Here is a 13,274-nt window from a genome sequence, read left to right on the forward strand (position 1 = left end):
CTGGAGAGTGTTGTCCGCGTTCAATCAGGTGGAAAAGGTGTTGAGCTCATCTGGGAGTGATGGGCTGGGCTCAGTGATGTCTTTGCTGTTTCCTTTGTAGTCTATGATGCACTGTAGTCCACTCCCGATGTGTCTGGGGTTAGAGCTGATGTAGGAGCTGATGGACACCACTCTGTCCCTACAGCTCCTCTGATGGTCTTCCGAAGATCATATCTGGCTGCCTTACGGTGTGTTTCCACACAACGAAATTTCGCGTCGCTCTCATTGAGGTTGAATGGAGACGAAATTCGAATCGCCGAGGCAGGTGAAACAAAGTTGGCCAAAGTTTAACTTTATTTAAATGAGGACCAATCGAGAACCAATCAGGTACGCGTCTTTGTGTTTTGGAGGCGGGAGTTACAAAAAAGTCTGACCAAGATGGCGGAGACTACCTGAGCTGTAACACGAACATTTGTATTTGATTAAAATGTTTCTACACGAACCTTGGCACTTGTATCAACACGAATTGTGGTTTATATGCCACACGAACTTAGTCAGAGCACATACACCACTAAAATAGACCACTATATATGTTAGTCTAAGCACTCAATCTTTTTAGCTAGCTGACAGGCGAAATGCTAGTATTTTAGGACATTGGATTGCATTGTAAACCTAGCTAGACAGCTAGGCTACATGCTGCAACACAGGTATGAAATATATTATGTCTTATTGACCTTGTTGTTTCTATGAACATGAATTGTTGTTTATAGGCAACATCAACTTAGTCGAGGCATAAAGACCCCTGGATATCTTCATTAAGTACTTAAACGTTTGAATTAGCTGATTAGCCTAATTAGCTCGCTTGCCACCACTGGCTAGACACTGCAGTCAAAAGGTTAGTGGTTTCGCCGTCACGCCCCCGAGGCGAAATTTCACTGGCCGAAAATCGCGAGGTGTTTCGCTGTGTGGAAACACACCGTTATAGGCTACGGGGTCACCTGAGTTAAAGGCGGTTGACCTCGCATTTAGTTTATCACATACCTCCTTATTGACCCAGAATTTCTGGTTGGGGTAGGTACAGACGGTAGCTTTTGGAACAACATCAAGTATTTCGTGCATGTTCAACCTTGGAAGCTTTTTTTCTTGTTTCAGTGTCTGCTTAAATGCAGGCAGCAGCAGGATGAAGCAGTGGTCTAACTCCAAAAGCAGGGAGGGGTTTATGTCAGTCTCCCTTTGTGGGAAAAGTAATATGCTGATACATTTTGGGCGAACTTTCCTCATGTTGATTAAAGTCTCCCTAAACAATAAGCACAAAGTCAGGATGCAAGTCCTCTGGTCCATTTACAATCCTGCTAGTACAGCATACTACTACATCTACACTATTCTGTTTTTGTTTTAAATACGTTGTCTGTACACAAACACATTGAAATTCTGAAATCTTGATTGCACTGGACACCCATAGACAGTATGGGGGACACCTGAAGCATGGATAACATGACCATTCGCACAAATCACATGAAAGTCATGGCAAGAAATTATGAGAATATTAAGAATATTAATAAGAAATTTACATTTATTCTGGTATAAAGAGTATCTAAATCTTAACACTGATTAATGACTCTTCTTGTCTTTTTAGTGACCCACTCCTTACAGTACTTCTACACCGCATCCTCAGAAGTACACAGCTTCCCTGAATTTATAGCAGTTGGAATGGTGGATGGGCTCCAGATTCTTCACTATGACAGTAACAGCAAGCAACTTGTGCCTAAACAGGACTGGGTTAACAAAGCTGTAGACCCTCAGTACTGGGAGAGGAACACTGGAGTTGCCCAGGGGACCCAGCAGTCTTTTAAGGCAAATGTAGATATTGCAATGCAACGCTTCAATCAAACTGGCGGTAAGTAAATTAAGCATAAGTTGTCAGTCTCTGTTGAAGTTGTTAAAGGAATTATCCGGAGTAAAATGCACTTTAGATCGATTTCCGGATGATTGGGGGTACATACGTTGAGTTGACATCAAAATCATGTCATTCGGATGTGTTTTGAGAAAGTTTGATGGTACCGTTTTCAGTCACAACTCGTAGCCTGGAAGCCAGCGGGGCATTTCAATTGCGCAGCTACAAAACGCTATTTTTATACCTCTTCTACAGTTCCAAACAACATAACACTTACGTGGTAGTGAGTAGAGGGTCCGTAAAGCCAAACCGAAGTATCCCGAGGTCTTTATGTGGTCGAATAGAGAGTCCAGAATGAATTTCATCAAGCCAGTACCTTTCCGGAAATGTTGCCAGTAGGAGTCTTATTGCTGAGTGTGTTGTAACACGCTCTGGAAATTCACAATTTCGTCGCTGTTTAAAAAAAAAAAAAAAAAAACATAGTCCAGTCCATACAACTTCATTTCAATTTCGAAAGAAATACTGGACTATGTTTTTTTTTTTTAAAAACGGCGACGAAATTTTGAATTTCCAGAGCGTGTTATAACACACTCAGCAATAAGACTCCTACGGACTTTCCCCTGAAGGTGGCGGCAAATATGGCAACATATTTAGAAAGGTACTGGCTTGATGAAATTCATTCTGGACTCTCTTTTCGACCACATAAAGACCTCGGGATACTTCGGTTTGGCTTTACGGACCCTCTACTCACTACCACGTAAGTGTTATGTTGTTTGGAACAGACATATCTGTTTTATGTAGATTTCTACACCTGCAGCAGTTACCATTAGGCTACTAACAAATAATTTTACCATTAGGCTACTAAAAATAGCCTACCATTAGGCTACTAACAATTAAATTTACCATTAGGCTACTAAAAAATTATTTCTGGGGTGAGCCTATTTGCTATGGTAACCTAGCAACCTGTGTGTGTGTGTGCACGCGTGCAGAGCGTGAGGGAGAGTGAGCGAGACAAGAAGAGGGTGCATGCATGTGTGTATGCGAATAAGGGGTTCTTTTTTAGGCATACTCTCTTGCAATTAAACGTGATTTAAGTTTACTACGTAAAAACATCAAAGCTAAACATCATATCTAGTCAAACCGCATCACGCAGGGTTCGTACGGGTGCTTGAAATCCTTGAAAATGCTTGAATTTTAATGTTGCGTTTTTAAGGTTTGAAAAGTGCTTGCATTTCGGATAAAGTGCTTGAAAATGCTTAAAATTGTAAGCGTATTACTTTTGCCACAGATAGCTATCTGACGGAATAGCTAGTTTAGCCTATAGATGCAGAAAGTCGGAGAGTTTAAAATTAAAACTTCTCCGCCATGGTCCTCGCTTGCGCCTCTGCGTGTGTGACTGATCTGCCCAGTCTATGGATCTGCCAGTCTGTTTTCATGCGTGACAACGCCCCCTGCACACAGTCGGAGATGACCATCAACATTAAGTGAGGTTGCCGTTTTAAAGAAGCCCTATGCAAGTCTGGTTATTCCTTCGCTTTTTCTGGGTTTTTCGCCTGATTTGGGCTCGTATTTTTCACGACATCTCCCCCTGCAGCTTCGGTAGCAAGTGACTGCTATGCTAAACCCCCACTAGCTAGCGAGCTAGCCATCAAGAAACCAAGCTAAACACATACAGGGCTCTATCACCACATTACAAAAACGAAGTTCACCTAAGGATAGGCTACTTACAATTTCAACAGCAACAAAGCCAAGTCGGAGTCCGTTTTGTAGTTTTCTTAGAAACTACATTCTGACTAGATTTTCGAGGCCTTCCGCTGAGTAACATCCGGATTTCTTCGGTCCGGGACCAGAAAGTTGCATATTCGGTTTTTCCGCGGAGAAGCACTAGGGGGAGACGAAGCACCCACCAAACGACCCAAAAGGTGTTGTAGAACCATCAGAACGACTCTCAACCTGCATAGTTAAGGTAATTTTTGCTAAAATTGTTGCATAGGGCTTCTTTAATGAGCGTTGGTTAGAAAATAGCTAGTTCGGACTGTTGAACAGAAATCATGTAGGGTCATACAGATGCATTGCTAGCTAGGTCGCCATTAAAGCTAACATATTATTGAATAGGCTACTTATCTCCAATCATTGGAAAACAAGGAGAAAGTTAGGTTGAAGAGGGAGACGAAACTTTATGGTATGTGAATGCAAAACCGCACCAGTCATGTCTATGGCCGTAGTCCTATCTACCATAGAGGTCACCTTTCTTTCTTCAAATTTCGTTTTATTTATTAACTAAAAATATTATCCTTGCATCAACGCACCGTCACGCACGCAACACGTAGTTGTAGATACCTCTGACATGTCAAAACGAAAGTAGAGTTGACTCTGCCATCGCGGAGCTATGTCCTAACTAACGAACGCAACACAGTGTCTCACGCAGCTCAAATAAACTTCAATACCCACAAATCCATTGTCCAAAATAAATAATCGTCAGACCTGAACAAAGGCTGACTTCAAGGCCTACTCAAAATGTTATGCTGAAATTCAGTGGAGTTGCAGCTAGCTAACCTGCACTGAAAATTAGATATCAGAGTATGGACCAATAGCATATAGATAGATAATAGTAGATATTTATATGGATATTATCTAAGCATGATATTGATTATTGGTCAGTTATTTACACAGGGGACAGGAGAAGGGAAATCAGGCAGAAAGGTGGAAATGAGGAGAAAGAGCTAGGAGAAGAGAGGGAAATAATAGGCAAAGGGCCCTCACAAGTGAGTGTGAGTCAATATGTGACACTAACTGTGTCAGAAGGTACAAGCTCCGCAGCCTATGACCCTGCAATTTATAAATGCAACATTCACTATGATGAGGAGAAGCAGAGCATTCTTAAGATGGAGCAGGGACCAGTATAAATATCCTCAAAACCAATTGGAGAAAAGGCTCTTGAAATACACAGGTGCATCTAAAAAAGTAGAATATTGTGGAAAAGTGTGTTGGTTTAAGTTATAGACAAAACATGTTATAAATGATCATGATAGCCTTTACATTACAGCCCTATGGTTAAGTCTTTCATAGGCATATAGGTTACTTTGCTCTTTTATAAATGTACCATATACTTAATAGGCTGTATTTCTAAGTGTGATTTATGCTATAATGTATAAATTATATTTATGTCAATGTATCTATAAGTATCCGCAATATTCACCATAAGTCATCATTTAATGGGTTATTTTTCACATTTTTCTTCCTTGGGGGCATGCCCCCGGACCCCCATAGTATTTCGCGGGGGGCAACATTTCTATCAACACCCCTGACCTCGGTATTTGAATCCTGGCTACGGCCTTGGTCATGTCTCAAACTTCAGCTTAGTTTTGTGGTTTAATGCTTATAGGCTCTACAAGTGGAAAGGACATTAAAGCACCATGCATATGTGCATATCGTGCCGTTTGGCAAGAAGTTAAATTTATCCAATTATATGACAAGTCAGTCATCTTCACATCACCCAACGTCACATCTCTGCATTGCTAGCCTACTGGTTGGTAGCTCATGATAACAGATGTAGGCCTGTCTGCATGCCGTCGTAGGCAAGAAAGAGACATAATCAGTCTTGACTGTCATGAAAGAGCGAGCCTTAACATTAGTTTCAGTTCACATATTCAGCAAAGAATAGTTATTTGTTGAGTGATTATTTTCTTATTTTATTTTATTTATTTATTTAATGTTTTTTTTTTTGGTATATTGACCAGTTAGATAGCAAGCGTTAGATAGCAAGCAAAGTCTACTTCCAGACAGGAGACACATTTTTGAAGTTTTCCTTTAATTTCTTTTCCTGCTATTAAGAAACAAAATTTTGTCTGTTAAAACCATCTCTAAATGATAAAAAAGTAAAAATAATTTTGAGTTAGTATATTTGTATAGTATGTCATTTGCCACCGCTGTAAAGTGCTGGAAAAGCTTGAAAATTGACCTTGAAAGTGCTTGAAAAGTGCTTGAATTTGATGTTGGAATAGGTGTACGAACCCTGATCACGACATTGCTACAAATACAGTATGCAATTAAAATCAGCAAACATCAATGTTGATTGATAGATACTTTATTGATCCTTTATTGATTGTTTCAGCGAAACAGCATGGAGTGGATGTTTTAGGTTCAGATGCTTGTTCTCTTCCTTTTTGAGTATGTGTCGTGCCCGTCTATCTAACACAGGTGCAATCCCCTCTGAGACACACAACACCAGACTGAGTCAGATTACAATTTACAAATTTTATTGCAAGGGTCAGCAGCCACACACACATTCAGCAAAAATGAGCAGCGCCTCAGCAATACAACAACATGAGTCCCGCCCACTCACATGTACACCAGGCTTACATCAGAACGAAGATATAATGCAGTCAGAAATGTTCACACTATATATCCACATAGAAAACCACAACACAAATGAAAACAAAAAGGAAATGCTGTTACACCACTCAGGGGATACCAAATCCCAGAACCATGCCACACAGACAGTCACTACTAGGATATTCACACATGTGAAAATGGGAGGATCAGCAGTTATACAATAGTTCCACACACTTCTAAAATCACTTTCCTGACCTGCACATGCATGCCCTCTTAAATACTACAGCCCCACCCAACCAAAACCGTACATTAATAGGTCCCCTCTGAGCAGGTGTGCTGCCTGACCAGATAGAGGGAAAAGTTAATCAAACTTTTCAATCACGCCGACCAAAATAAACAAAAACCAGCACAGTCAATAACACGATCCCCACCAACCAGTGTCCTTAGCACAGTCCATTCCTGAGGGGGCGGGGAGACGGCGTTCCACTGTAGTACAGTACGCTGTGTTTAGAAAATAGGCTCCCGCTGGATTTTCATGTATGTACATGTGATTTTATAAGTAAGTATATACTCTTTTGATCCCATGAGGGAAATTTGGTCTCTGCATTTATCCCAATCCGTGAATTAGTGAAACACACTCAGCACACAGTGAACACACAGTGAGGAGAAGCACACACTAATCCCGGCGCAGTGAGCTGCCTGCTACAACAGTGGCGCTCGGGGAGCAGTGAGGGGTTAGGTGCCTTGCTCAAGGGCACTTCAGCCGCGGCCCACTGGTCGGGGCTCGAACCGGCAACCCTCCGGTTACAAGTCCAGAGCGCTAACCAGTGGGCCACAGCTGCCTATACCTTTATAATGGTCGAATATTACTGATGATCATTGTTATTTGAGAACATGCAGTGCGCGTAGGGCACCAAAAACATCTTGCTCATAAAAAATCATCATACCGCACATTGTGGCGGGTCTGTTATTTAGCCTACTTACTGTAGGCTGCGCAAACCACAGGCCTTTATTTTGGGCAAGGCTGCATTCAAGGCAGGCCTTCTGTTGAAGCATTTTATATAAAGCCCGCGCTAACAGTAATCCTCCTGCCCCCGCTACCACAGCTGTGGATAGTGTGGCATGCTCACGCGTTATGTCTCCTTCTTGCAAACTTGACTAGGCCTATAGCGCAACCATTTACGTCTTCAAAAAATAACAACTTGCCAGATATGTCTTCATAGCTTTGGGCTTCATTCAGCATTTTGTTCTTCCACTGGAAATGACTCTTCTACATTTGCTGCCTGCTTCATCCTTTCTGTTTATAAAACGTTTGACGTCTTGAGTTAATGCATTAAACATTGTTTGCTGGTAATAGTACAGTACGCTGTGTTTGGAAAATAGGGTCCCGCTGGATTTTCATGTAAAAATTGATTTTTTGCATATTTTGCTAATATAGAGTCTAAAGAACAAGATTTTTTTTGTCTTCAAATTTTCATGATCCATATTTAGTGTTTTTTTCTGTATGTTTTAAAATAAGCGATTATATCTAGTCTAGTCTAATTTTTTGACAATTAATTCCACTTTTTGCACACAAAACCCCTAGATAATGTAGAAAGGTTGTTGGTTCTAAAACAATTATCCATAGTTTTCAAACTTTGAGTGTCTGAAAAGTGTAAAAACACCTTTGCTAATCTTTGCTTTTCTTGATGCTTTCCTTGACCTGCCATGTCATTCTATTGTCTACCTTAAGAGAAACTTGTCTTGGAAATAATCTATAATAGTACAGGCAACACAGTACACCACTAGGTGTCATAGGCATGGGTAGTTGAGTAACAGTAGGCAAAATTAACAAACAAAAGAATATAAGGTACAAACAAACAGACAAACCACGGATGGCCCTCTCACAGCCTGAACTAATACAAAAAACAAATAATTCAAGGGAAAACATTGCTCAGACACTAAACATGTGCATTTGCTCTCTTTAAAAGCAACGGTTTATCCACAGCTGGGCGTGCGAGAGAAGCAATGAAGTCTTAGAATTAAGAATAAAGACATGTTCTTCCAACAACCACAAACACCCATGCGGCAAAAATATCAAATGACCGGCTGTGTTCTCCCAGAGAGGAAGCTACGTATATGATCACTACCCACGGGTGGGCGCGTGCGCCAGCGCTGCAGGTCAGCCTTTCTGCATACACACCTGGCTTTAAAGTTCACCGTCCTGGTAGCATACCTATCTACTGCCAAGGCCTGAAGGGGACGGGGAGAATATTTACTTATGCTACACTGGCAGAGAACTCATGTGAAACAGACTGTGGGAGGTGGAAGGGGTTTGAATGCTGTCCGGCAGTATTATGAGTGGAACGTCTTAAGGGGGCCCTTTTCCCCATACAGCCTGATCGTATAGTGTGTGCCAATTCCATCAAGACACTCCACAATTTCATACTTGGTAGACACTCATGTATCCTGGATTTTGTGGTGACCGTGGAAATGGTTCTTGCAAAAGAGTTTACACATTATATTTAGCAGACACTTCTTGACCAAAGTCACTTACATACTGTATTTCAGCTATATTACAAGGGATCACATTGTCCCCCGGAGCAACTTGGGGTTAAGTGCCTTTCTCAAGGGTAGAAAGTCAGTGAAAGCCAGGAATTGAACCGACAACTTTCAGGCTACCGCACGCTAGCCCAGCTCCTTAACCACTACACTACCACTGCCCACTAGAAAAAGACTAGAGTGCTATGTAATATGGGTACAGTGTCAGGACCGCACACTGCAATCTCCCAGAAGAACTACATTTATTGAGTTAAAAACATAATGCAATGTTTCGACCCACCAGGGTCTTCATCAGGCCTGATGATGTCCCTGGTGGGTCGAAACGTTGCGTTATGTGTTATGATTGCAGTGTGCGGACAACTACTCTTCTTTCCTTGATAAGCTTTTTTGTCCTGCACTTGGCCTCAGTGAGGTGGGATGTGCATACAACCACTTTGAAGAGGACTACAGTGTTAGGACCACCATGCCTACGATATGCCGCAGCCTCTTCTAAGTGTCTCCTAGCACTAGCATAGACAGAAGTCAGGTACTCTTGATGTTGCACCACCCAATCAGTCGGTGGACTGTCCCTGTGGTCACCTCCAGTATTTCCAAGTAGGTGGTCGACTGGTAACTGTGGCTTCTGACCGAACATCAGCTCGTATGAGGAGTGCTGTGTGGACTGGTACACGGTGGTATTATAGGCGAACAGGAGCTGAGGGAGCTTCTTTTCAGGGGGTAAGGTCCTGAGCAAGTCATGAAGTGTCCTGTTCACATTGACCATTCCCCTCTGGATGATAAGTGGTGGTTCTAGTCTTTGTTATGATGTAGGTGTCACACAGGTGCTTCAACAGCTCCCCCTCAAAGCTGCGCCCCTGATCAGAGTGGATTCTCCTTGGCACGCCATACGCATAGAACCATCTCTCGGTGGGAATCTTAGCTACGGTGGAAGCTCTCTGATCAGGGGTGGGAAAGGCCTGGGTAAACTTTGAGAAAACATTTGTGACTACCAGAACATTCTCTTGTCCTGTGCTAGCCCAATCCAAGAGAGTAAAGTCAATGGAGATTATCTACAAAGGCTTAGTGGCTAACATATTTCCCAAGAAAGTTCTGGCTTGGGTTGTCTTGCTTTAGCAACCACACAGTACTCACACTCAGAACACCACTTTTGCACCTCATGCCACATCTGGGGCCAGTAGCACCTCTGTCATATCAAATCTGTGGTCCTGTTCACTCCCAGATGGCCATGGTTGTTGTGTAGGCTAGTGAGCACTTTGACTCAGAACACCTTTAGCAGTAAAAGCTGCAGCACTGGATCCCTGGAAGGAGGGGCCTGGATCGCTCGGTACATGGTCCCATCCACTTCCTGTATCTGGGACCACTGCTTTATCAACTGCGGACTTCCCTTGGTTCACTCTACTTGTCTTAACGGGTAGGTGGACGTCCCTGTCACCAAAACCACAGGTATCTGGAAATACAGGGATCAGTCCCTGCAAGACTTTCAGGTCTCTTTTGGTTCGACCAGGGATGGTGTCCACCATACAAGATTCTGTCATCCAAGAGTCTTGGATAGGTGCACTCGAGGCTTGCATGTTGGCTATGGCAAGCGGCAGGGGGACGTCCAGGCCGTGTGACACAGATCACAAAGTGTTAGTGGGGCTTGTGGGAAGCCTAGAAAGGGTATCGGCATTGCGATTAGCTGTCCCAGGACAATTTTTGATGTTGTAATGAAGAGGGCAAGCTGAGAAACCCAGCAATGTTCCAGAGCGCCCAGTTTCGCTGACTGCAGGTATTGGAGGGGATTGTTGTCAGTGTACACGGTGAACTTGTTGCCCAGGAGATACTTGCAATTTTTTTCTGTGATTGCCCACTTGACTGCAAGGAGTTTGAGTTTCATGGCACTATAATTTGACATGTTCCTCTGACTTGGCCGCAAGCCCCGGCTACCAAAGGCTATTGGTCGCCGTAACCCATCCTTTTCCTGTGACAGAACTGCCCCAATCCTGCGTGGCTTGCATCCATCTCTAAGATAAATGGACGACTGAAATTGGCATAACCTAGGACTGGCGCTTGAACAAGCCATTCTTTTAAGGCTCTGAATCCAGAAAAAGTTCTGAAGGCAAACCTGAACGTGACTACATTCAATGTTAACTATCCAATATTTAGATGTCTGTAATTGAAATGTATGCGAATTAGTGCATAATTAATGAGATATTGTTAAATGACATCCATAAACATATATTTTCACTTGTAATGCAAAAAAATATTGTCTGTACATAAATAATCAACTAGTAAAGTTTCATAAGAATATTAAGGAGTTAAATTTTTTACCCTATTCACCCGTTCTATGTTGCCTATGGAGGCCAGTTTTAGGCCGCAAATGCTAATTAGAATTTTTAAAACTAAAAAATCAGCTAAGTAAATATGATATTCAGAATCAGCACCCAAAAGTTAGGCAAAATACCCTCTTTACCAGTGTTTTCTCACATTTGACCCCCATGATAGTAGTCCCAGTCTTAATTATGCATTATATAAATGATGATGTCATCTAAGTGTTAAAATGGATCGTGAAAATTTGAAGGCAAACAAAATCTTGTTTTAAAATTTATTTAAAAAAATAATTTTTTACAAGAAAATCCAGCAGGATTACACAAGACACCGTACTACTGGCTCTCGGTAGCCTGTGTCCCAGTAGCCTATCGCTCCAATGCACACCCTTACACTGCCGGGAAAAGGGAGAAACTCAGTCCACACATACAACCGCAAGCCAGCCCACTCACACCAGCAAGACAACGGTATGGGTTACTTTCCTGTAAGTTTCACTCCAGTGTTTTCCATACATTGACTTATTTGTGGTGGCCCACCACAATATCAACATTGACCACCACACAATGATATTCCAGGTTGTACTAAATTGTGCTTAAATCTGGTTAGCATCATAACCACGCTGTGCTAATTTGCTAAAAACTGTTGCATTCAAGTCAATTCTGCAAACCAACCACCACAAATGGAATTCAATTCTCTGGGAAACACTGCACTCCCTCTCCCGATGACGCCACTCCTCCCGAGCCACCTGGGAAGCCGAGTCCTCATGCAGTCAGGGACATCCCGTATAAAAAGGGTTGTTCCAAACACAGGAAACACAAAAGGAGTTCCATACACAGTCCACACAGCCGGCCAGCAATCATACGTATCGTATACCGTGTACCGCTGCGTATCGTATACCGTGTACCGCTGCATCCCTACCCTCCACACACATTTAGAAAGCAACGTAAATTGAATTCTATGAAACATTACAGTGAAAGAAATTTAAAATAAATTGACAGACACTTAAGCTCTCTCCACTGATAGTTGCATGAAGCAATTGAAAACTACCAAAAACTAGGCCTAGTCAGTCACACTAGGCAAAATATAGTTAATTGTTTAAATCTGGGGGTGGGGGGTATGGGGGGTTATATTAAAATAACGAAACCATACAGTTATCTTGACCCAAAAACTGGGATACATACCTAACCGTGGGCACACTGTACCATTGCATCCCTAGTAATTAGGGCATAAAATACACATACGCATTTAATCTCTCTCATCTAATGTCTCTCAAACACTGATACAGTGCATACATACTCACACACACACACACACACACACACACACACACACACACACACACACACACACACACACACACACACACACAAAACAAAACAAAACAAAACAAACAAAGCAAATGGGCCATGCAGACCCTTGAAATACAGTAGAGAGTTAGTAGACTTCCAAACACAGAGAGACAGTCTTTCCAGTGTTAAAACTGAGCAGGGTTAAATCATAACCAAAACCCATATTGAGTCACACAGCAGAGTTGTGTCTCCATCCACACATGACCACACATGAAAGGGCAATGATGATAGTTTAGCACCTTTATGATATATGTGTGCCAGCATACAAAAAGAAGCATTCTGATAGTCAGACAGAAGTGCTATAACACAGAGGAAGTGTTTGTAGCCTATTCACATTCACTGTTGAACAACAAACCTCCTTAATATCAAGGGGGTGCCGTTGTAAAAACTCACATCCATATTCTATATTGATGAATTGAAATCGATACAAAGTAAGCGTGGCTCCTAATTCAAATTGAAGATTATATTGAATGTTGTGGGGTCATCAGAGGAAGAGATAAACTATAAACCTAAATAGGATCTGTTCTCAAGAACCATAATAGTTTGTTGTCAGACTGCACTCAGCTCCTGGAAATAGTATACACTCCAGTAAAATGAAAACACAATTTATTTAGTGCTGTGTTGACATCAAATAGTTGTAATGATTACATCATACCTTCTAGGTTCTCAAAAAAATCTGTTTGCTCCATTTTTTTGCAGTGTGTGTATTCAGTTTAGTTTAAACCAAATATTTGAATCAAACATTTAATAGCTGCATGGCAGAGGGTGGAGATGTGTCTGCAGTGGCCAGCAGTTGAAGCTCATCCACACACTCTGACACAAACACATATACATACTCGCATACACGTACACACACACACACACACACA

The 13,274-nt window shown here is 42.0% G+C and overlaps 3 protein-coding genes across 3 annotated transcripts in view; 2 read left to right on the top strand and 1 right to left on the bottom strand.

Moving 5' to 3' along the window:
* The window catches only part of psmb8a (proteasome 20S subunit beta 8A), a 339,256-nt gene that overhangs the window by 281,424 nt on the left and 44,558 nt on the right, over positions 1-13,274 (bottom strand). The gene's annotated exons all lie outside the window — the stretch shown is intronic.
* The window catches only part of LOC143140879 (BOLA class I histocompatibility antigen, alpha chain BL3-7-like), a 58,640-nt gene that overhangs the window by 23,262 nt on the left and 22,104 nt on the right, over positions 1-13,274 (top strand). The gene's annotated exons all lie outside the window — the stretch shown is intronic.
* Positions 1-13,274, top strand: part of LOC143140878 (class I histocompatibility antigen, F10 alpha chain-like) — a 40,874-nt gene that overhangs the window by 5,831 nt on the left and 21,769 nt on the right. The window contains exon 2 of the mRNA XM_076302006.1: positions 1,616-1,876. Within this exon, the coding sequence (XP_076158121.1) occupies positions 1,616-1,876 (261 nt within the window). The remainder of the gene's footprint in view (positions 1-1,615; positions 1,877-13,274) is intronic.

The sequence above is a fragment of the Alosa pseudoharengus genome, unplaced genomic scaffold (assembly GCF_046254945.1).
Source record: "Alosa pseudoharengus isolate Yale_2024_CS ecotype anadromous, Long Island Sound unplaced genomic scaffold, YU_APseudo_1.1 YU_APseudo_1.1_scf_23, whole genome shotgun sequence".
Classification (NCBI taxonomy): Eukaryota; Metazoa; Chordata; class Actinopteri; order Clupeiformes; family Clupeidae; genus Alosa; species Alosa pseudoharengus.